The following is a 23,313-nucleotide window of genomic DNA, read 5'->3' on the forward strand; positions in this document are numbered from 1 at the left end:
GTAGAAGATCTTTTCAACCGATGTAAACTTGGCGAACATGACGGGCGTATTTAGGGACAGAAATTCACACATGTTGGCGCTTCCCTAAGTCTGGTAACATATTTAATAGGTAGACCTTAGGCTTGTTTTGCTTCACATTATGTGATAGAACGTCGTCTCTCATCCAATTCTAGACCAAATCTCCATCTTACCAACCCTTCAATACGTGACCGCGACTTCCATCTTCACCCAATCATGCTTCAACTTGCCCCAGCGCTTGTCTCCTTGATGTACTACTATTTGGATCAAGGAAAGGTCTCTCCCCCAACCCCACAGCCCTATTCCCGAACCGCTCGCCCTGGCCCTCATAATCAAAAGTTGCCGAGTGAAATACACTCCGATTATCCCAGATTGCTATCAAAACATCAGAACCCATGCATTCATCGCACATCGCAGTCGGATGTACAGGGAAACGGTGGGAAAGTTCGACTCACCAAGATCATTCTCATTCTGCCACCGAAACCTAACCTGCAAATCATGATTCTCCTGCAGCAGCCTCAAAAACCATTTCAACAACGCATCACTTTCTTCTTTTGTAACATCGTTGATATGGCGGACGTGGCCACCAACAGGGAAAATGGATTTCCAGCCTGTAACCGGATTTGTGCGGATCACAGGGTGAATGGCACTCAGATCCGTGCCAACATTTTCCGGGGCGCCGCGGGGCTTGTCGTAGAGTCTGAAGCCTGCTCGATCCGCCACTTCGTTAAATCCGGGTTGCGCGAAGGTGGCGGTGAGGCCCTCGAGGAAGTGTTGATATGGGGTGGATAGCCGGTCATACAATTCATATCCAGAGGCCCACAATGTATCTAGCCGCACCAGCCCATCAGTAATCTAATAATATATGACTGAGGGAAGATTTGACATACCGCCGCCCGTCTTGGGCAACTGCGTCAATCGCAAACTTGTATAATCAGCGGGCACAGGCTCAAATGCAATATCGGAATGCCATTGTGCTGAGCTCTGGATTCGCTTGCTCAAATCATATTGCGAGCCCTTGTAGAACTTTTTGTTCTGGACCGAGCTGATGGTGCTGATTTCTGGGTCGGAGCCGCCGAGTTCCCGCTCACTGTTGAGAATCGGGTGGATGTGGAGTTTGGAGGTCTCCGGCTTTCCGGTGAGTTCGCCTAGTCGTTGAATTAGAGCTTTTTGGAGCTCGTTGGTTAGATCGTTTTGTGCGCGCAGGAAGACCACACCGCGCTGAGAAACTGACGGTTACTTAGTATAACGGTCCTGCAAGCAAGCGGAACAAGGCTTACTTTTGATGGCGAGGTCCCGGAGCAGCTCATCTGCATTGGGTGCATCGAGTAATTCGGTGACTTTGAGCGTTGGATACTCGGTTCCAATCACAGGCGTCACGTCAAAAGATTCATACCTCTCCAATGCGCCGCTCGGCTGCAGTGGTTTGGAAACCTTGAGTGTCTTGGGGGCGACTTCGGTCTGGGTTTCGGTGGAGGTCTCGATGACACCAGGAGCCATGACGATTATGCAAGAATCGGGATCAGAATTGGATTGGGTAGCAAGATGCCAAGTCGTTGGAAGCCTTGAAGAAGTATCCTAGATCTTCAAATTAAACTACCTTGCTCAGAGTTTATATACTTGCACACTTTAACAACATGGAGGGGGCACTTATACCTCGCGCCTGTGTTGATTTATAACCCTCTATCACGTCAATTGCGCCTGGCGTCCCGTGTTGAGCACTAAAGAGGTATTGTTGGAGCGTTGTTGGTGGAAGCCAATTGCGCAATCGGTATGCCCATGGTGTCATCGTTGCCAAGCCAAGGAAAACACTCGAGAAGCTCGAATGCACCTCTATCAAAAAAACTAAATTGTAACATTTCTGGAGCTATGGTACTTTTGAAAATTGAAAAATCCAATGATGATAGGCTTATTGTGCGGATGAACGACCTTGGGAGGTGTTAGATGGGATAGCGTAGGCGAGGTTATTCATAGTTAAGTACTCGGTTGATCTAGAACTTGTTTGCGAAGCGAAGTGCGGAAAACATTCGGATAGATGTCAATATAATTTGAGAGGCAACTGGTTAGGAAAGATTTTTGACTTCTTGTGAAGTAATGCTCGTTACCGAAGTAAAGTGTGTTATCTTTCATTCATCAGAAGCTACCCCCAACCATGCCACCTAACGACAAAATCAGCACACTCCGACAACATTGCTGTAAACTGGAGATTGACTTACCCAGAAGCGAGAAAAGGGTCCAGATAACAGCAATCTTTCCGAGCTTCGGCGGACAGTACCTTCAACCTCATTAGAAGTCTCAAGTATCATGCTTTCTGAATACTTACGTATCACCGGCGACCTTAATATACCCAACCCACCATATCCACTGGGCGATAGAGCACCCGATCATTCCCGCAATGGTTCGAATAGCAATTTTCTTTAGCAGGGAGTTCCCATCTTGTTTTTCTACTTTTTCGGCTTCTCTCTTGGCCTTTTGCTTTGTCCAGATGGAGATGAGCATTTTGCAATCCCGGGTAAACGTTGCACACGCAGCTGGCAGAGGAAGTACGACGGCGCGTAGCTCCTTTAGACATGTCAAGTACAGCTGTTCGTTCTCAACGAGCCTCTTTAATGTGACCTGAGAGCGATCGTTTCCTTCCTCAGCCTGAAGACATGGGCCGATGAGCTGTGCCCGTAGTTTTGCATAAGACAGTTTCTTGTCCTTGAATGACTGCAGGATGCCAACTTCCCGCCGGGAGGGCTTCCAATTTGTTTTCGGGTATGGCGGATAATACTGCTCTCCCTTAGCTTTTCCGGCAACGAGAAGAGCGTTTAGGTACTGAGCTTCATCACATTGACGGGCCCGCCAATATCCATCATGTGAACGTGACTGGAAGCCTGATGTTGCAAAAAGGCGGATTACGTTGTCTAGACATCTAATTTCTGCATCGACTTCTGAAAGAGATACACGGTATGTCTGGAGTCGACGCTCCGTTGCATCCAGTTCATTCAAGATGGCAGTCTTATTCTGCCGTACCCAAGTCTCTTTAGCGGAAAATACCTCATTCAATCGATGAATCTTAAGACGTTGAGATTCCGGAGTGTTGTACCATGTTGCGTAAGCCTGATCCATAGAATCTGTCACAAGTGTACGCGTTGTGTTATTGATAGAGTTCTCATCCTGTGGATAATTCTGGCCTTGCGTCCTATTTCCTTTCCTCTTTCCCTTTTCTCGGGCTCGTTCTGTCCGCTGGGCGGCTCTCATGGCCTTCATATCTTTTGTTACGTATGTCTCAACGCGCTTCCAGAATCGACTTAGGTTATTCATGTCCATTTGAATGCTCTTACACATTCTAACAGCCTCGTTGTCAAGATTCGGAAACTTTTTATCAAGCCCAGTGGTCCTGTATCGTGTGCTAGAGATGCTCTGCTGACTAGCCAGCTGATTCGCTTGATATTCCGCAATCTTTGAACGTTTTCTAGCCTGTCTATCTAAACCTCGAATGGCGAATGCGACGGAGGCAACGAAATTACTCAGCCCAAGCAGGGACCAAACGCACGTTGCGATTGCGATGACGATGATACTTAGCCACATGATGGAACCCGCGTACATAATCATCGCGTCTCTACCCTTCGGTGTTTTTGCGAGGCGACTCCGTTGGTAGAACTTTTGACGTCGGGCATAGTTTGTAGCAACTCCCATGTAGTATCCCCCAAGTGTCTGGAGAATTACTTCTGCGATCATTGTTGAGGAAGCAACTGAAAAGTAGATTTCCTCCGAGGCTTGGAAAGGGATTAGGGCAACAATCATCCAAGCAAGTCTCGGCCGGGTACACCAAAGTAAGATAAGTTGACCAATTTCAACGGAACCGAACCCAGGTGTACGCTTGATTATAAGAGCGGCGATCGCATTGCTTGCAATGTGGAGAAGCACAGTGAATGGTCCTGTGACAAGCCACATGAGTGATGCCCGGTGACCGAGAGTGCCAAAAGTAATCTTCTTCATCACATCGCGCCGGCCTAGTATCGGGATGAGAACAAGCATTGCAACATTGACTACCGCAAAAGCTGCCAGCTTGCTCGAAGCAGAAGGACAATGCCGGCCTTGACTTGTGGAGCTTGTGGAGTTATTTGATCCAGTTGTTAGATATGATATCCGAATGCGCCAATTCCAAGGAAGAAGCTCGGAGTCTTGGACAAGAAGAAGGTCAACCCAATTACTCGGTAGTCCATGCCAAGAAGAAACAAGACCACAGGTAGTATTCATCCAGTTCAGGTATTGCTCTCGTTCCCAGGACAATTTGCAGTCTGTATTACAGGTTCTCTCAAAGCTTACTGCTTACAGTTAGCACAGTGTAAGGATAGTACCGCGTCTTTTACCTAGCGTGGAGCATAGCAGGGGTAAGGGGATTTTAGGGCATAAATTTACATCTTGTTAACATTCTTCCTAATTCTAGCGAGGGATTTAATAGGTAGAAGTCTACTCTATTTTTATTCCACGCTTATATGATAGCATGCTATGTGACAGTGTATGGAGGAAAGCAGACACTTACTTGGGGAGCAATAGCAAGCTGGATTTACGCCAGGCAAAATCGAGGTGCATAGTCCCGTCTGAGGATTAATATTGCATAGGTTCTGTGTACAGTTCGTGACTATTGTATTCAAGTTCGTCCCGCAGTTATTGGCGTTTGCGCACTTAGGCCAGGTGGTGAAGTTTGTAGGAGCGCCATACGTTGAGTTCATTTTCAGCAGACTATCCTCCCACCCTTTCGGTAATCCTGGGAATGCTGCCACAGACGCACAAGTGCTGTTTAACCAGAGGAATTCCGCAGATCGTTCAACACCGACAGGATTGCATTTTTCCGGCAGATCCATCTCCTTGCAGAAACAGGAGAGCCCGATCGCGTCGACAATCTGAGCACAAGTACTCTCCTTACAGCGTTGGGATATACACTTGCTCATGGTTGTGTTAATATGGTTTGAGCACCTTTGTGAACCTGGAGTGTTCACTAGAGATGGTAGCGTGCTCTTCTCCACGAAGCTTGAATTCAGGATCGCAAGGTCGTCTTTCCAATTCTCCGTCCAACCGAAACCTTGAGGGGGTTTACATTTCGTGCTTGCCCACAGGAGGAGTCTTGAATGGAGACCACCAGAGCCACAAGAGTCCTCGCTCGGAGGATATACCGATTTGCAAAACGCATTTAGGTCCAGGTATAATCCCGAGTCTAGTAAAGGGTCGTACTTGTCGGCAGAGTACTTAGGGTTGAACCATGGAGAGTATGTCTTGTTGACATATCGGAAAGTTGCGGCTGCAGCTTCGGTGGCGTTGTAGATATTGGGATTCCATAAGGAATCATTAAAGTTCCTGCAAAATGAGTTCGGCTTAGGATCCCATCCTGGAAAGTATGTAGTATTGCAACCTTGAGTAGATATGCAGGGGTAGGCCGAGTACTGGTAGTACGAGGACGAGCTAGAAGTCCGATTTCCAACCCAAACAAGATTAAGCTCCGGTATCGTACTTGTCCAATTTTTGGAAAGTCCATGCCAGCCCGTGATGTCTCCACAGGTGCTGTTCAGCCATGAGAGATATTGGGTACGGGTTCGCGTGCCCGAGCAAGCTGAGCAACTCCGCTCGTTCAACTTGTCGGTGCAGAAACAACTTTTATCAACCAGAGTACCCTTTTGCATACATGATCCGATAAATGTCATTGTACACTTCTCGGCCGAGCACGATTTGATGGAGGAGGATGTTGAGAAAGGACAGTCGTCAGACAGCGTCAGCGCCATGCATTTCGGTGTAGGTTTGATAGTATTTGGGTACACCCAAGGCGGTGAGGGAGGAATTCCGTCATCGTCCCTGCGGATGTGAGTCGATAGAAGAGAGCGAGGTGAGGCACTGTCGATGAGCTGAGCATGCATCAGGAGAAAAGCGAGGAGGATATGGGCCGCTCGATTCATGCTTGGAGCCCTTGGAAAGGAAGACGCCCCTGCTGTCCATAGCGTACTCGACCTTTTAGCTTTGGGAGGCAAAATCCTCTTTCTTTTGTTAAGGCTTAGAGCGTTTTGCCTTCTTTCAAGCCGCGTTGTTCAGCTGTAGTATTGAAGCGAGGTGGCAGCCTTTACGATTGGAGAACCGTACTGATGATATCAAGCATTGCAGAAATTCCCCAAGACGGCCCAATCGTAGTTGAACTAGGCTCTGATGAGGCTTGGGATCGTATCAAGCACCTGAATGCGGACTCTTTTTTCTACCAAAGCTTTCCAATTCCGGCAGTGATGCTTAGCCGAATCGTATGAGCAAGAGCGCCTTAGTTCAGATCAAGGAGTTGAGGCAAACACGCCGCGGTGGGCGTGGATGTGGGCTGAATGGCCGAAAAAGAGGCCTGGGCGGTACCGCTTGGTAACACCCGAAGCGGAACATGAAAGGGCAGATGGATCAATTAAATATCTTTCTAGAATCGCACACGCTGCGAAAAGGGAGAAAAAATAATTATATATACTAAAATCCCCCTGTCATGCTCCGCCTTAGTGAGAATAGAAAGTACTTCTCCGAAAAGAGGAAGCAGTGAAGATTGATTGAAATGAAAATGTCGGTTGCTCCACAAGCAGGCTCCATCCATCGCATTAGCTTTGCATGTTGCTGCCTTGTACTGACGGTGACTTTATGGAATGAGTGGGCCATGTTTTATAGAGAGAGCGTGGCAGAAAAGATGTTCATGGCGCGGTCTATCGATAACGATTTCGGGTGAGCAACCTCGCAAGCTATTGTATTCAAAAATCGGTGCAATGCTTGGCGTCACCCTTGCCTTTTTTTCGCGCGCGTATTTTGCTAGTAAACTGCAAAACGCGTTGTGCAGCCACTAAATTGCTCTAGGTCCTTAGTTAAAGTTAGTTAAAAAGATAAAGATATTTAACTACGCGTAATAGGCTATACTAACAACTTTTCTAGTGTTGTAGCATAGCTAGTAAGAGGCCTTAGAGGGCAACTAGAGCTACTAAAAAGGCTTAACAACAACTAATTTAAACAGCTGCAAAAAAGGCCTTAATAATAGCCTTAAAGGCTATATTAAAGGCTTAAAAGAAGACTAGTTAACTAAAAACGCGTAAGGTGGTAAGCTTTTAAGCACTACCTAAAGTGGGTCCCTTAGCGGGTACCTAGGGGAGCTCTGCGCCTGTTAGTGCTGCTCTAGGAGAGTTGCAGAACCTACTGTTGTTACTACTAATTACGCCTAGAGCAATATTTTTACTAATACATCTTCTAATAAGTAGCCCTAAGGCTTAGGCTAGGGTGTTGTTACTGCTAACTAAATACCTTTAGTAACTAGATATATTATATAAGCTATATGTAAACAGCAAGAGGGTAGTATTATAGCTACTAAAGGTAGAGACTTAAGGGGTTTTCTCTATGTTTTAAATAAAGAAGATAGTTAAAAAAATAATTAAAAATTCTACCTTAACAGTAAAAAGTAAGACCTATAAGATAGTAAGCTGCGCAGTAAAGTTTAAGCTTACTAGTAAAAAGAGCGCTAAGTTTATTACTGTTAACCTTAATAATTTTAGCTTAACTAAGAGCTACTAACTTTTTAAAGTAATAGACTATTAGATTACTGTTAAGAGAGAGTTACTAAATAAGTAAGTAGAGCTTAAGGTAGAAGTTTAAGTAAAGTGTAAGCTACTTAAAAAGGCTTTTTTACGTGGCTAGGCATTTAATAATCTATCCTCTAACTAGCTAGAGGTGGTAACTCTTAGTTAGTTTACCTCTAAACGCAAGAGGCAATTAATAAACAAGATAAAGGCTGCTTAGCGCTAAAAGTAGTTTAAATTATAAGCTAAGTTAAAAAGCTAGATCTACTGCATGTAAAAGTGCTGCACTAAGAACTATAATAACTTTACCTATTAGTGTTATATCTACTTAAGCAGTAAGCACTTTAAGATCTAACTAGTTAACTCTAAGTTATAGGCGCTTACCTGCCTTAATAGCAAAAATAGAGTTTATATAAGCTAGCCTCTAATTAGCCTAGTTAAGCACTAGTAAGGTTTAACTAGTAACTAGCTTAAAGTTGCTAAGAACAGAGGGAAGGCAAAGGCAAAAAAACATAGGCGTTATAACAACTTAAGCAACTCTAATAGTAGTAAGAAGAATTAAAGGCGCAGGCAGTAAAAAAAGAATAAGATTTAAGCGCAGTAAAATAAAAATTAGTAACATAAGTAGTAGTAAATAAAGCTTGCTTACTGCAAATAAATTAGATCTTAGCAAAATATAGGTGTTTTTAGCGCCTAGTTTCTGCAAGTTGTTCTACCTTTTGCATACCCTGCTGCTGCGTTAGCTAGTAGCTACCCTGCTATTACTGCGCAGTACTTGCTTTACCTACAGCTAGTTTTTTAGAGGCCTCTTACCCTAGCTAGTGCTGCTACTTTAGGGCCTATTACTATTAGTTTAAGCTTTGTTGCTAATAGTAGTAACTTTTATAGTACTATAAAAGAGTTCTTTAAGTAGCTAGTTAAATAGCAGCTAAAAGATAACTAAAAGGACTACCTTTACACAGTAGAGGTAGTAAGCAAGTAAAAGTAAACTATTAAAAATCTAAAAAAAATATTAGCTGTAAGTAGTAAGCTTTATAAACTTGCTATTAGTAAACTTTTTAAGCTTAAAGATAAAGTTATTTAACACTTATAAAAGGATATCTGCTGCTACAAGTAATACTACTAGGCTGCAGTGGCTCTAGCAGGGCTAACAGGTAGTAATTAAGGTAGATTGTTATAGTTAGCAACAAATAAGCAGAGGAAGGTTAGCAAGCTTTTATGTAAAATTATATTAAACTATTACCCTCTACAGCCTGCCTTTTTCTATCTACCCTCTCTACCTTGCTATCTTGCGCCTAGCCTCTACTAATTAAGCCTTTTCTATATATAATCTGCTTATAGAGTACTTAAAGTGTTTCCTAGTAAACTTATTACATTTACTTTTCTAAATACACGCCTATAGAAAGTTGCTAAAGTTTAAGAAACACACTTAAATATACCTATAATTTTGCTAGATCTACGCCTTAAGTACTTTAAATATAAGCTTAATTAAGTTAAAGTTAGGCAAGTATAGTAGCAGAAAGTGTATAATATAACTATCCTATTTAATTATCTTAACAACCTTAGGATTCTAATAGATAGAGATGTTATCTATAATTACAACTATTAGTTTAAAGCTGTATGTTGTCTAGAGAGTTAGCAGAAGCGCGTTTTAGATCTAATCTTTAAAATTCTTGTAGGCAAAGTAACCCTTTTTAATACTAGTGCAGGGTAGGTAGCTGTTAACAGTGTACACAGGTAGAATTGCCTAAGTAGCCCCTTGCTTTATTTCCTAGGTATATTGCGCTTTATAGCCTACTAGCGTGTACGTGTGGTGCCTCTAGCTAGTTTTCTTGTTAAAAATAGACTTGTTAATAAAACAGAGGTTATTAGCAGTAAACTGCCTAAGGCTTTAGTAGAACATCTTATAAAGTTGCTTATTATAATAGATTAAGAAAGGCTGTAAGGTACACTTACTCTACCCCTTTTACTTTAAGAACTATAAGATAGTTAGTTAACTAATGTAAACACCTCTTTCTATAAGTAACTAGTAGTAAATTTTATTCTAATACATCTACCTGCTCTACATTAGCTTATTATAAAGCGTGTTAGCGTCTTAAGCGCCTATTTTAATAGGCTGCCTAAGTGTTGCTGTTAAAGGCTTTTAAGTAGTGCTAAACGCCTTAAGATTCTTCTTAATGTTATAAATAGCTTGCTTAGAGCAGTCTTTATAGTTAGTAATTACTTTAACAGGCTATCTTAGTAAGAGAAAGTGCTAAATATTAAGCCTAGTACAACTACTTAATCCTTGCTTGTGGATAAGAGGTATAGGTTAGAGGTTTAGGACGCGTTAGCGCGTTAGCGCGGCAGCAACGCTGTGAGCTTGAAACATGGGGTCCTATTACACTAGAAAAGCTGTTAGTATAGCCTGTTACATGTACTTAAATAGCCTTATCTTTTTTACCTAACTAATTAATATTATAGGGCGATTTGTGGCTGCATAGGGCAATTTGCAGTTTGCTAGCAAAATACGCGCGCGAAAAAAAGGGCGAGGGTGACGCCAAGCATTGCACCGATTTTTGAATACGATAGAGGCAGATTCCAAAACCGAGCCACACTTTCCACGACCCCAGCACGACCGACATATCGGAGGCTTTCCCCATCAGACACCGACCCCGAGGATCATCCCAGTCAGCCATTCACAGCGCCCTAAAACATGCCGATCCAAACCCGTCAGCAATTTAGCCTCTTCCAGGGACAGCCCCTAACGACTAGCTGGATCGTTCTCTTAACAATCATAAACCTACCTTCCCCTATATGCTAGGTAAGAGATCCCAACCACTTGACTTGAGGCTATTAATTCTAACTCGGCCCGTACTAACATGCAACTGCCCTCCGTTCTTGAGCATCCACTGCTCTACCAGAACCAGCTGCTCCTAATCATAGTCATCATTGCCACAATCCCCCTGTCAACGTATGCCTTATCAAGTTTCCTGTTCCACCGGACTGCGCGAATCAATAGTTCCGGAAAGACACCACCAACCGTCCCCTACTCGATACCGGGGCTTTACCATGTTTTCGCACTCTTGACTCAAGGACCTCCCAAATTCTTTGCAAACATCATGTGAGAATCTCAGCTTTCTGTTCTGCCCTTGCTAATCGATGTTTAGTAATACATATGGGCGCCTTGCACCCTTTGTTGTTCGAGCTGGCCCGCTCTCTTTCTTAGTCGTTCGAGATGCGAACCACGTCAAAAAGATTTTCCAATCAAGCAAAACTTTGACTCCGACGGCGCTCCACGTTCAAGTATTTGACAAGGTCATGGGGTCTCCAAAAGAGGTGTTGGAAATTTACGGCGCAGTTGGCAGTGGACGAACGGACAGTGAGCAAGTCGACTACGCGCATCTGACCGTTCCTCGCCTCCATCTTGTGGGTACATCCTTGACATCCATTGCCGAAGTATACATTGCGATTCTCCGTCGGAATCTTGCCAAAAAAAGGTTTAATGTCGAACGATGGGTCGAAATCCAGGACCTGTGGTCTTTTTTCCAGGTAGAAATTACTCGCGCGACTATGGAAACTCTATTTGGTTCAGTAATCTTAGAAGACTACCCTGATCTCGTACAGGACTTCTGGAAATTCGATAGTAATATTGAGAACTTCACCCGTGGCCTGCCTCGTTTCATGATCCCATCGGCGTGGGCAGCTAGAGACCGCCTACGCCAGAAAATCAAGAAATGGCTTCAGTCTGTCCACGAAGGCGATGATTTCGCCAAGCTTGGGGAGGAGGATCCTTCATGGGACCAAAATATGGGATCAAAATTTTTCCAGCATCGAGACAGTGTCCTTGCGAAAATTGCGGGCATGAATGACGATGCACGTGCATCTGAGGCGATGGCAATAATGCAAGGGTATGTGCTGCGTTGATATTTCAATGGACATTCCTGAACCAGACATATGTATGCTGATGTGCATGAATAGATCGAATTCGAACACCATGCCTTCGACGTTCTGGTATATCTTCGAGACCCTTCGAAATCCAGATCTAGTAATGCACCTCACGTCCGAAGTTGAAAAGCGATACGACGCCAATTCCGGGTCCTATGACTTTGCGGCATTGAGCGGCATTCCAATCCTTCAATCCATGCACACTGAAATTGGACGACTCCGGATGGCAACGGGCGCAATTCGAACGAACGAAGGAGGTCTTTTCAAACTTGATGAAAACTGGGTCATACCCAAAGGAACTTCTGTCATGATCTTCTCGCACGATCTTGCTATGAATACCGAGCTGTGGTCGCGAGCCCGGCCAAGGACGGTTGAGAGACCGTTGGAAGACTTTTGGGCGGAACGTTTCCTGATCCCGGAAAAGTTATCTCGAGACCAGCCGAAGACGGTAGAAGTGAGTAGGATAGGCTCTGGAAGGTTTAGCATGGAGGGAATTGGGGCGTTGCATGTCACCTTTGGTGGTGGTCATCACCTGTGCCCTGGTCGGCACTTTGCAAAAGCAGTGCAAATCAGCACACTCTCGGTATTGCTGAGCGAGTATGAGATGGAGTTGTGCAATGTGGGGGCCGCAGAGAGACAAATACCTCCGGTAAGACGAGCTGCGTATGGAACTGTGCGGCCGCTGGGCAATATACCTGTCCGTATTCGCCGCAGGGATAGGGGAAAAGAATGAAGAGGAATCGAAGACCTGATTTTGAAAGGTCTTTCTACCACGGAAGCTTTGTTAGTCGCGCAAATTCCGAATTGACTGTTTCATCCACTATCGAATTGCTCGTGGTTCATGCTCAAATGAGGGATTCTTGCGGTATTTGTAGTGATTCTACGAGGAAACGGTACCTCTATTAGCTACGGTATATTTAACCTAAGTGTAAAGAAGTTTGTACCTATATCTATTTTCCTAGTGCTAACTTTGTAAAGATTTCAACTAGGAAAAGCTCGCGGACAAAACTCAACCTCTCGAAATTCAGCCTCAAGGTCTGGACCGCCCACTTCACAGCAGACAAGCTTCAGCCCTGCCGGCACTTCTCAATCCCGGCAGAAAGGATCGCCATCTTCAGGAACCATGCCATCATGATACGCAATGATTCCCATTCCGGGCATTCCTTCCTTCCGTACAACCATTCTCCCAGGTGGCGTCGCGGTACATTCCTCCCCATATTCGTTCATCGTATTCCTCATTGCTTCTCCCAATTTCTGCATTCCCCGAATTGTGCTCACATCACTATTTAATTACCACCTAATGAATCGCCGAGACTAGACATCTTATTTTAGCGTCTTGGTTTGGAGAGTGCACGTGGAGAGCGGGGTCGTTAATTTACGGGTATTGGCCGCGAATTCGAGTAGCACAAACAACGCAAATACTATGAGTATCGAACGTTCGGATGATGTTTTCTCTTATTGGATTAGATTGTAAAAATATAAGAAGAATTTTCAACGCCGGGTAGGCTATTCGCAAGAATTCGGGATCTGGGAGTGCGAATAAATACAACCTGGCCGACTGCTGATCACTTCCGTCTAGTACCTGTACTGTACCCTCCTCCTTAGCCCGATCTACTATCATTGACTAGATCTCTTGTGTAGCTCCTGAGATCTAAAAGCTATGTTGTTTCAAGGCCTCACCGCGGCTGTGCTGCTCGGCTGCCTCTCACACATTGCTTCCACCTTCCCTGCGCCTGCCAACACTCCCGCCGCCGTCGTAACCTCTACCCACAACATCTATCTCGTATCTTGCGTCCCGCGGAACAGCAGTGTAGGCACCACAGGTGCAAACTTCACCGCAATAGCATACTTCCGCCAGCCTCTTAATGCAAGCGAACTGGTCGGCGAGAAAGACCCAAAGACCGACCATGCTGCCGTCGTCAGCGACCCAGCGAGTGCCTGGGAGGGAGTGAAATGGAGAGTTAAAGTTTGGAGGGATAAGATGTTTGCAACGGAAATTCCGGCAGGGTCTGATGCGTTGGAGAAAGGCCAGTTGGCAGGGACTGTGACTTTGGATGCGGAACATTTTGTCTGCTTTAGGGATGGACAGACGGGGATTCGGGTTAGGGAGGATGATGGACCGCGTGGGAATTGTGTGGCGGATTATTGGTGCCCAAGTATTGATCCTAAAAAAGAGAAGGATGACACGAAGAGGGAATTAGAGGTTTTGGGAGTGTGAGGATGAAGTAGGCTTATTGCAGTGATGCTGAAAATATCGGGCAACGTGCACCATACTAGGCTGTTGGGGGGAATTTGTACGACGAATATAATCTATCACATACCATCCTCAACAATATGGTGATATGCCGATGCAATTTCCTGGTTGACACGATAAGCGAGACTCCAAAAAGCAGATTTATGCCTTCGCAAGATTCTTCTGCCATCTTGTGAAGGTGTCGTCACAAGCCTTTGAGTAGCTTTGGCAGCACTGTACTAGTAAGCGCCCAAACAGTAGACGTATAATCCGACCCGAACAAGCCCCCTGTATACCACGTTGCTCGATGCCCTTGAAGCGCATACAACTTTTGGACGAAACCTGCCTTTATTTGCTCCACAGATTGCCGCCATAGGATGGAATTATGATCTGTGAATGCAACAAAGTCGACCTTGCAATCAGAAGTCGTGTTAAATGTACCGGCGGTTACTAACTTTTGTGCACTCTCCGAAATGGTGACCTTCGCCTCCGCATGAGTGATGGTGTAGTTCGTCGCGAACAGAACGCGAAAGAGTCCGAGGCCAGATGGTCCAGTGGAGTCGAATCGGAGCGTAAATGGGTAATCCCTCAAGGCAAGGTGATCTGATGGCAGAGAGGCTGAGGATATGTAGCTTACGGAGTAGTTCTCGGGAATACATGGGACCTTGAGTACACCGGCGAAAGACCACGTTGGGGTCCATGTGCTGAAAACCGCCTTCTCTTGCTTATCAAGATCGAATGGCTCTAGATTTGGTAGGCTCGGTGGAGCCGTGACTAACAGGCGTTTCGCCTTGATGAGCCACGTCGTCCCGTCTTCCCTCTTTACTACAAGCCGGATTCCCGACAATTCCCTTGATGCCTCCGCTACACGACTCTCTAACAGTACGTCGTCTTTCAGCAAATCATACGCGCGCTGATATAACAAGCTGTTCGAGTTTCCTTTTGGAGAAAACAGACTGGTAGCTTTAGCGATAGGTGCGCCGAACGCCTGCATGACATAAAGGGTAAGGACTTTCTTCAATCCTCCAATACCAACATTCGACACAGCCATAATCCGGGGCGCTGCAGCCGCAAGGTTATACTTGGTTGCGTATTCGCCAAAGGGGAGCAACAGCTCCGGAGGAATTGCATGCCCGGCCGGAAAATTCCAGTATCCGGGCTCCATGATAGACTCATATTTTTCGGTAAGGTTGACCCAGGTTGCCAGTGCGTCTCCCGTAGCACCCATTGATGGCGGTGTGTATGCGGACAGCAACGCACCGTTCGAAATGTCGACATTGATGGGAGTGAGGCTTCGCCGAGGAAAAACACCGATTTCGACTCCAAAGCGTGCAAAGAAGTCCGTTGCAGCGCCGTATTGAAAGTATGTTTGAACTCCATACTCGACGGAGGTGTTGATCCCAGGGATAGTGTACGTGTCGACATGCCCTCCGAGACGAGCTTTTTGTTCGATCACTACGATGCTAGTATTAAAGTCTTCACGAAGGCGGACGGCAGCGTATGTTCCGGAAGCCCCGCCGCCGAGAACGGCGACATCTCTCGTAATAATGTTGTCGGGTAAAAAGGCGGACTCGTTTATTATTGACCCGCATGCCTTGCCGATTGCGAGCGCAACTATACTCCAACACGCTTTCCCAAGCATGCTTGCTGAGTCGTCGCCAAGCTAGGTCCGTCCGAGAGCCAGGTTTGAGTTTCTCGGGAAGGGATGAGTAAGTCGTAGGGCGATGGACGCCACGCTTTATATATATATTTTTTTCGAGCTCGCATTCGTGTATATACGAAGTCGAAGGATCCAGGGACATATTGAACTAAGCGGCTAGCACAATTGAGACAGTACACGAGAAGGATTGAACGGTGAGGGCTGCATGCATCGCGCGGATGCTTGACTCTACTTAGTCTCGTTCTACAGAGGGAGCTATTGGTTGTGCGAGAAGAAGAGGAAATTTGCCGAGGACATCATGGGTATATCTTGGCATCGCAATAAGAGGGGATGGGCGGAAGCTTGGAGAATACGATGTGAGTTGTGCCTGATGATACGAGAGAGAGATGGAAAGATGTTAGGGGAAGGGGGGGAAGAAGCACTGCATCTCCCAATGTATGGTGGTTGTGTGCTTCACCTGCACTCGCGTTACTATAGGACTAGAGTCGAAATTTAGTAAGGCGCCAGGTGGGTCGGGGAGTAGAAGATTTTGGGATGTACGAGAAGGTGGAGTGAGTCTAGGGGAAGATTGTGATTGGGGTATCACTAGACTAGCTCGTTTTATGAGAAACTTGTGATTCCCAGCCATGGCTTACTAAAACGAGGAATGAAAAGAAGCGCCGAAAGGGATAACAGTCACCCGCAAATGAACCTCTGATTTAATATGGCTGAAGTTTGGGTTCTGGAGATAGGGCCGCATCTTGTCACCCAAAGGGAAACAGAACAGGGTAGTTTAGCACGGGAGCTGCATACGATCCAAGCAAGATGTATTACGGATAGACAGTTAGTTATGGAGCTGACGGTTAATGGAGGGCAAATGGAGTTGTGAATAGTCAATTAGGTGGTGAGAACTAAACTAGGTAGATTGAGCGAAGGTGCAAGTCTGAGATTTGGTCTGAGGAGCTCTGAGGTGATTATATACGGAATAAAATAGCGCTAGTGCTAACTAAGTGTTCGCTACTCCTACGCAGGAAATTAGTGAGTCAAGGCTCACACTCTTGACCCAGTGTCAACGCGAGCCAAAGTCACGTGCGACAGACTCTACCGTAATAGTGTTTGACGTTGTGTGGGGACATGCGGCAGAGAAGGATAAAGGGGACTACTACCATGAGAATGCTTCGACATCCAATTCCCATACCGTCTTGCCTGCTTGTCCCTTGTGACACACCAACTTCCTCACATCGTCGCACAGTCCACCAGGCCCACAAACAACGACACCGACTCTAGCCCACCCCGCAATTTCCTCATCGTCCAGAAGCGATGCAAGATTTAACCTAGATCCGATTCTGATATCCCTCTCTTTGACAGTTTTCAAAACAGCGTCCATATCCTTTACAAGACCATCCGAATTGCTGGCAACACTCCAATGCAGCTTCACATTTCGATGACGGGCAATGAAAGGCAGAACAGCCGTGATACCAATCCCACCAGCGATAAGCACTAGCCGATCAGTCTTCAGTATAGCGGAGAGCGAGCTATTTTGGTAGGGGCCATCAAGCAGTGTAAACAGTGAGCTGTTTGTCGCAAGCGCCTTGGTCAATCCTGCGGACTTGCGCACATAGAGGCTCACACCTGCCGTATTTCCTCCTAGGGTGGATTGCGTAAGGATCGAGACTGCGCCTATCTTCTCGATATCGTCGTTGGATCCCAAATGCTTCGAGGGAAGGGGATCGACGGGGAATTCTATTGGACTCTTGCTCGGGGACGAAAGGAGGGCCGTTGGAATGACAGAGAATGGGTGGTTCTCCCAAGGGCGAAGAGGATTTAGAGTTGGAAAGTATGCGTAGGTATGCTGTCCAGGCTCCGTGCCCCATCGAACATTTTTGATATCAACGCGGACAATGTTATCGCCAATCTCTGTGACATTCGCTCTCCGGATCCCGTTCTTCAAAACCCGAGAAACACGCAAAATACGGTCAAAGAACCACACCGCACATGCTGCGTATATCCACTGCTCGTATCCCCATCGTCTTTTGAATGCAAACTCAAGATGATACCAAATTCCAACGATTACGAAGACTGCTAAAAGCACGTGGAGAACGAGGAAGATTTCATAGCTGAGGCGACGGAAGAAGAGCGTAGAGATAACCATCATGATACTAATACTCACTGTAGCAACGATGCCCCAGATCCAGTACAATTCCTTCATCTCGGCTGCTGCTTCCCCTGTGGCCTGATGAAGAACCAGTTCCAGAATGGAATGCAAGATGGCCTGAACGGCGAATATGCGAGCAACCCAGCGGTGTAGTGTCATATATGTAGAGTGACTCCAGTTGGTGACCCAAAGTAAGATATTGTTGCGACTGGCGAACAAAATGACAAGTGGTGCGAGCGCACAGGCAAGGATACCCGTGCGACAAGCAACATAGTCGACGATTTCTTCCCAGCGGTTCGAAAATTTCATATTCGGCTGTCTTGACTGATATCCGACGGCGGTGAGGATAATGTTCACCGAAATGAACATCGCGACGTAAAGAGCTTGTCCAGTTGTGGGAGCATTCCCAAGAGCGAAAGGAAGGGCCCGCACATGGTAATTTCCTAAGAAGGCTGGATAGATGAGTCGAGGTTTAAGCTTGTCTAGCAAGCCAGACATATAGGGAAGATATCCGAAGAGTGTGAAGAAGATCGGAGTACCGAATCCAATGACGAGGAGAATAATACTAGTGCACAGGGTCAGTCACAGGAAGAACTATTGCAAGTTCATTGAACCAACCCATTTCTTGCAGCAATGGTCTCAGAGCGCTCAATTTGACCGAGTGTTTCCATATATCCCTCCCATGTATCGCGGTCCACTTGAGCCGTGGAATTCAGCATCTTATTCTTCTCTGCCCCGACAGTTGGGAACTTTGCCCCTATCTCTATTTTCGTTAAAGCCTCTCCGTACGTCCATTTTGGGTGAACCTTTGGATCCCCAGTGCACTTGGCTGTCCAAAACTTCTCCAATTGCCAGGGCTCCACACTGTAGTTGGCGCAGGTCGAGTTCATGCAGTAAGCAAGTGTAGTAAGCCATGGTGTGTTTGTAGAGCGACACTTGGCTGTGGTCTTAACACTGTCATGGTCCCCTTCACCAGTTTTGCGTGAACTACAGGTCAACAAAGTTGATTTGAAGGATTGTTGGCAGGAGTGTGCACAAAGTGGGTCGTATTTAGATACGCCGTATCCAATAAGAGCGGAGGAGGTGCCCGAAAGAGCAAGGGCCACAAGGCCGAGAGAAACGTGAAGACTCATGATGCCGTCTCAGGAGGGATCAAAAAGAGGAAAATTGGAACCCTGGACTGCAGGTGGAAGGATAGACCTGTCATCCGTGACCCTTAAATACACCAGCTGTTCATACGCCTCATACTCCGGATAGTCCAATGTAACCGAAGAGGGAAGTGTGTGTCAAGCATTGTGGGTCGCCCGCTTTCACTCGACGCCCTAGAACGGCGATTATAGAGAGAAAGGCTCGCCAATTGGCTATGTGAAGCCTAGATGTTTGCGTTCATTAATTTGAGAGGATTTGACGAGAGGGCTTTGCAACTAAGATCAGATAGGGGAATCCGGGTTCCTATCAATCTCCGAGATCCATGATCTCCGGCCATCCCCATTCACAGGTCGCAAGCATGGTTCGCACCTATTGAAGCGGCTGGTTCTTCTGCCTGGTACGAACAAATGGCGGTTACTATAGAGAACATCTGGTCGCTTTGTCAACACGTGTCATACTACCCTATATAAGAATCAGTGATGGTGCCCACAGATTGAAACCGTTGAGCATACGAAATTCATTGAATTTTAAGCCTGACCTCACCCGATTTCTAGCATTAAGCGTGCTCGCCAAGACCGCAATAACTTGAAGCTGGCGGGTCTGCGGGACTGGAGCACTTGCTTTTGCTCCCTTCCCACAAATAAACCAAACCTGGCCTTGCGGGGTGAGATTGCGTAAGGGAGTGGCCAGCAGAGGATTTGGCTTGGAAAAAGGAAGTATAATGCGGTTATAAACTAGTCCATACACATCTAGGAGCGGAGAAGGTGCATGATGTGCAAAGCGGCCAACAATGCTTCCCGGTGATCAGATTAGATCAAGAAAATCGCGCCTTTGGGGTGGCTTGGCAAGCCATCCGGGCTTGCCAAGGCGATCTAGATCATCAGATTAGATACCAGACACAATAGCTTCCGGCGACGAAGAATCGATATTTTCATAGCCCAATCAAGTCTTGCTTGCTGCATCCCGTGGCATTAATCTAACGAAAATACAAAATTTTGCGCTGGGTTTACCGCTTGAGAGAGTGCAGGCTTTTCGCTCCGGGCATGAACGGAGGCGACATCGGCCCTCGCTTCACCTTGTCTTGGTGTTGTTAAAGGAATTCTACATGTGGAGGAACGCCCCAAAACGAAGGTAGGCTGAGAATTGGGGAACGTTCGATCTACCATAACCCACCTGCACCCGGTTCCTCGAGGGAAACCCCACGCTTCTTCCAGGTGTGATGGATAGTCGACAATGTTGCGGTTGGCCTCGTGATGCCTTCTAAGCAGAGTGGCAGCTTCCGCTTTCATGGCACTATCGTGGGGATGTTTGGAGTGATGAAATGATTTTCACTGATAGATGGAACTGTGGACCAGGCTGAAGTAGTTGGGATGACGTGAAAGATCTCTGATGAACCAGGAGCAACCGAGGCTGTCATTGTTGCCTCGTGACCTGGCAGCACTGTGTTAGATTTGAAAAATAAATCGCGGGAAATTTGGTGTTGATCTACGCAAAGATCTCCAGTGATGGAGCATCTTCGAGCACCAGATACCCCCTTCCGGTTGACCTTTTAACTCCGGCAAGTAGCGGGAAAAGAGGCCGTGTTCCCATCAAGCTGGCCCATCTTTGCCTATGTATTTTTACATGATATTTACTCACTAGCCCTCGCAGTAGGAACCATTCCATTGGAACCCGAGGCCTCAGAAACGCCACTTCATCTGGACGCTGATAGAAACTCTTTCTACGCGGGAAGGCGAAGAGGTAGCTAGTTTCGGTCTTTGAGACTCCACTGGGTTGGGAAAGTTATCACAAACATTGTGACAAATACCGGGGAAATGGTTCACCTCCAAGTCTCTGGTCTGATCCTGAGTGTTATTCCTGGCAGTTGGGTATCGGGCAACCTAGAATGTCAGTACAACTTCCCACATTCATTTAGAACACCTCTCAAGACGAACCATGGGGTTGGTCATCAACTCAACTCCACCCTATGAAAAAAAAAAAAAGGGCGTGAAATGATGGGAACAACCACTCCAGTCACGCGTCTGCAAGTGCGATCACTAAAAGACGCCTCCAAGTCATGCAAGAAAGTATGGCTTTATGCCTCACTCACTGAAACACTCATTCGGAAACCCGATCGCAACCACACCCAGCTTAACATGCTATTCATCACCCCAGCCACTGGTCATATAACGCAAACAATTCCGACATTTCTGCACAGAGGCGTCCCACATTGTCTCAACATATCGGAGGACACGAACAGCTGAATCGCTTAAAGACGGCGATAGAAGCGAGGGAGTCTCTACAAAGCTGCGCCCAACGTCCCTCATTTACGATACAGTTGGATTCTGCGTGCCTCGATCCCAGTATCTCACAGAGTCGCTCGGAGCTGCTCGTCCTCGAACCAAGCATATAATTTCTCTTTGCCAGAGAGTGCATCGATACTACACCCTGCACCGAACCAATGACTCAACTCTGGAGACATTAAATCGTCCGATCAGCCTACCGATCTTCTCAGCCAAGACCACAGATACGGCTTTTCGCCTCCCACCCTCCTTTCCATGCAGACCTGTCCAGCAGGCTTTCAACATGCCATGTTTTCCACTCCTTCCAGTTCGATCACTCCGGAGCTCGCCTCCAACACTCCTAAGTACCCACCGGTTCTTGAGTCATCACCAGCCACACCGGGCTCTTCGCACCCAGGCTTTGGCATCTGCCTCGACGTTGCGGCTGTGCGGGCCATCTGTGTCTTGCAGGGCTGTGTCTTGCAGGGCTGTGTCTTGCAGGGGGTGAGCCATGAGAGAAGCGATATGTATTGTCCACCGAGGGTCTGGGTGCTTTGAGATAAAGAAAGAATTATTTACAAGGTAGAGTAATCAAGCTTGAGTTGATTGGGTAGCCCTACAACTTCGTGGGGTAGAGATTTTGGAGACGAAGGCTTAGCGTACCAAACATCCATATCTAGGTCGCACAGCCACAGGGGGATCTTTAAACGTAGAAAGCAGCAGAAGCGGCAAGGCAGAACAGGACTTCACGCGTTTCGCCTCAATACTAAACATATTGCTGTCAGCCCTGCTTCCATTTCTGGGAGTGGTGGCGTGTTTAACTCCTGAGGGGCGGATGGGCTGATGTCGTGACCTCGTCCCTAGCGAGATAGTCAAATCGCTGTATATTTCACGTGTAGATAGATTGTACAAGCAGAGTATCGCAAGACAGCCACAGAGATCCATGATCGTTATCGATAACCTGCAAAGTACGGAGGTACTTTTCAAAAGTAAAGGCTGGTGGCCCGTGGCTGTGTTCGTGGCTGAAGGAGCCTTCGGCATCATTATTTTATACCCCTTAGGGCGAATGAGTTGGTTCGAATAGGCGCCAGCCTTCTCATTATGGCGTGACAAGAACATAATGCGGTCCACATCGAGACTCGTTGGGTTATGATGTTAGAAACCTAGCATTCGTTTTCAACCAGCTTTTGACGCAGCCCTCACTGCTAAGTTCACCTTCGGCTCCTAGGGTAGCAAGCTGCTGCTGAATTATCTTCCAGCCAACCTTTCATTAATAAACTCATAACTAGTTTACCCTCTACTCAAAGCCTTAGGCTATACGTCACAGCACCGGTCAGTTGGGATCTCGCTCCACTATCCTGACTTATTTGCCTCGGGCCCCGAGGTTTCGTGGAGGCTTGTACGGAACTTAGGAGAATACGATGTCGGCTGGCGAACAAAGAAAGCCTCTTATTCAGCTGGTTAGAAGGCTGATAGAAATATAAGGTCGGGTAGACAGCCCTCTCGAAATCACTACATTTCCATCTACGATGGCAACCCTACGCATTTTTTCAAACATAATCCTAATTCTGAGTTGCATTAGTTTCCGCTTTAGTGTGCTTGCAGCTACAGCACCCAAAGAGTCTCAACTTCTCTTTCCGAGAACATGTGTGGCAGCAAACGAAATGAGCGCCCCTCCACAATCCAAACATCTCATATCCCGCCAGAATGTAGTGTGGTGTAATGGTAAGCAAACTTATTAGTCGAACAATTTTCGTTAAGTTCTCACCTTACATACTTCCCCAAGACTTGCTTGATATGGGGCTAACGCAGTTATGTTGTTTAGCCTATCGATATTGCATTAATAAAGTATGTTGTGCCTCCGCTGACAGTTATTATCTCGGATGCATGCCTGCGGATGGCGACTGCTGTGCCGATGGCAGGTACTGTCCATCAGGATACGCCTGTTCGAGCTCCGGTTCTTCTATAGTATGTAAATGTGTGGGCTCCAATTGTACACCCGGTACCTCCCCAAGCTCTATCGCGGCAAAATCTTCGACAAGTATATCAACTAGCACTCCAACTGGGTCATCAAATGGGCCACAACAGCCAAGTTCTGAAGGAGGATTGACTAGGTCTGATAAGATTGCCCTGGGTTGCGGAATTGGTGTTGGCCTCCCGGCCACGATCGCTACGGTGTGGATGTGTCTCACGCGGAAACGCCACTGATGGGTCCACCATGCCTAAGGTCAAATGGACGACGAAAATTGGAGATTGTCCCTGCAGCATGGAAACACAAGGTCAATTTCGAGTAGGGCTTATGGAGATCTTTGAAGCGACTATTTGAAGTCAACTGGAGTGAAGGCGTTGGGATATCTCACCGTTTCGAA

At 46.5% G+C, this 23,313-nt stretch overlaps 7 protein-coding genes across 7 annotated transcripts; 2 read left to right on the forward strand and 5 right to left on the reverse strand.

The window, feature by feature from the left end:
• Window positions 1-232: 232 nt before the first annotated feature.
• BDR25DRAFT_382091 (taurine catabolism dioxygenase) lies at window positions 233-1,518 on the reverse strand (the record flags this gene model as incomplete). Its single annotated transcript, XM_033697754.1, has 4 exons — window positions 233-393; window positions 474-848; window positions 909-1,247; window positions 1,299-1,518. 4 exons carry the CDS (start codon window positions 1,516-1,518, stop codon window positions 233-235), a joined length of 1,095 nt encoding a protein of 364 aa, XP_033552061.1.
• Window positions 1,519-2,151: 633 nt separating this feature from the next.
• On the reverse strand, window positions 2,152-5,954 carry BDR25DRAFT_310647 (uncharacterized protein; the record flags this gene model as incomplete). The annotated part of the gene is made up of 5 exons (XM_033691170.1): window positions 2,152-2,177; window positions 2,235-2,293; window positions 2,342-4,304; window positions 4,550-5,392; window positions 5,516-5,954. The coding sequence occupies 5 exons, from the start codon at window positions 5,952-5,954 to the stop codon at window positions 2,152-2,154; spliced, it is 3,330 nt and encodes a 1,109-aa protein (XP_033552062.1).
• A 4,487-nt stretch (window positions 5,955-10,441) lies between these two features.
• Window positions 10,442-12,240, forward strand: BDR25DRAFT_279209 (cytochrome P450; the record flags this gene model as incomplete). The annotated part of the gene is made up of 3 exons (XM_033687737.1): window positions 10,442-10,683; window positions 10,730-11,470; window positions 11,541-12,240. 3 exons carry the CDS (start codon window positions 10,442-10,444, stop codon window positions 12,238-12,240), a joined length of 1,683 nt encoding a protein of 560 aa, XP_033552063.1.
• A 927-nt stretch (window positions 12,241-13,167) lies between these two features.
• On the forward strand, window positions 13,168-13,725 carry BDR25DRAFT_382092 (uncharacterized protein; the record flags this gene model as incomplete). Its single annotated transcript, XM_033697755.1, has 1 exon — window positions 13,168-13,725. The coding sequence occupies one exon, from the start codon at window positions 13,168-13,170 to the stop codon at window positions 13,723-13,725; it is 558 nt and encodes a 185-aa protein (XP_033552064.1).
• A 220-nt stretch (window positions 13,726-13,945) lies between these two features.
• BDR25DRAFT_382094 (FAD/NAD(P)-binding domain-containing protein) lies at window positions 13,946-15,382 on the reverse strand (the record flags this gene model as incomplete). Its single annotated transcript, XM_033697756.1, has 2 exons — window positions 13,946-15,278; window positions 15,312-15,382. The coding sequence occupies 2 exons, from the start codon at window positions 15,380-15,382 to the stop codon at window positions 13,946-13,948; spliced, it is 1,404 nt and encodes a 467-aa protein (XP_033552065.1).
• A 1,159-nt stretch (window positions 15,383-16,541) lies between these two features.
• On the reverse strand, window positions 16,542-18,731 carry BDR25DRAFT_382099 (ferric reductase transmembrane component 4; the record flags this gene model as incomplete). The annotated part of the gene is made up of 2 exons (XM_033697757.1): window positions 18,153-18,731; window positions 16,542-18,099 (listed from the first exon to the last, which is right to left on the reverse strand). The coding sequence occupies exons 1-2, from the start codon at window positions 18,665-18,667 to the stop codon at window positions 16,542-16,544; spliced, it is 2,073 nt and encodes a 690-aa protein (XP_033552066.1). The 5' UTR covers window positions 18,668-18,731.
• Window positions 18,732-21,550: 2,819 nt separating this feature from the next.
• On the reverse strand, window positions 21,551-22,405 carry BDR25DRAFT_101026 (uncharacterized protein). Its single transcript, XM_033683439.1, has one exon. The coding sequence runs from the start codon at window positions 22,061-22,063 to the stop codon at window positions 21,599-21,601; it is 465 nt and encodes a 154-aa protein (XP_033552067.1). The 5' UTR covers window positions 22,064-22,405; the 3' UTR covers window positions 21,551-21,598.
• Between the last annotated feature and the right edge of the window lie 908 nt (window positions 22,406-23,313).

Source organism: Lindgomyces ingoldianus, assembly GCF_010093535.1.
Source record: "Lindgomyces ingoldianus strain ATCC 200398 unplaced genomic scaffold BDR25scaffold_5, whole genome shotgun sequence".
Lineage (NCBI taxonomy): Eukaryota > Fungi > Ascomycota > Dothideomycetes > Pleosporales > Lindgomycetaceae > Lindgomyces > Lindgomyces ingoldianus.

Coding starts and splice junctions, on each gene's coding strand:
- BDR25DRAFT_101026 (XM_033683439.1), bottom strand. CDS start 22,063: ATGTTCTTGTCACGCCATAATGAGAAGGCTGGCGCCTATTCGAACCAA.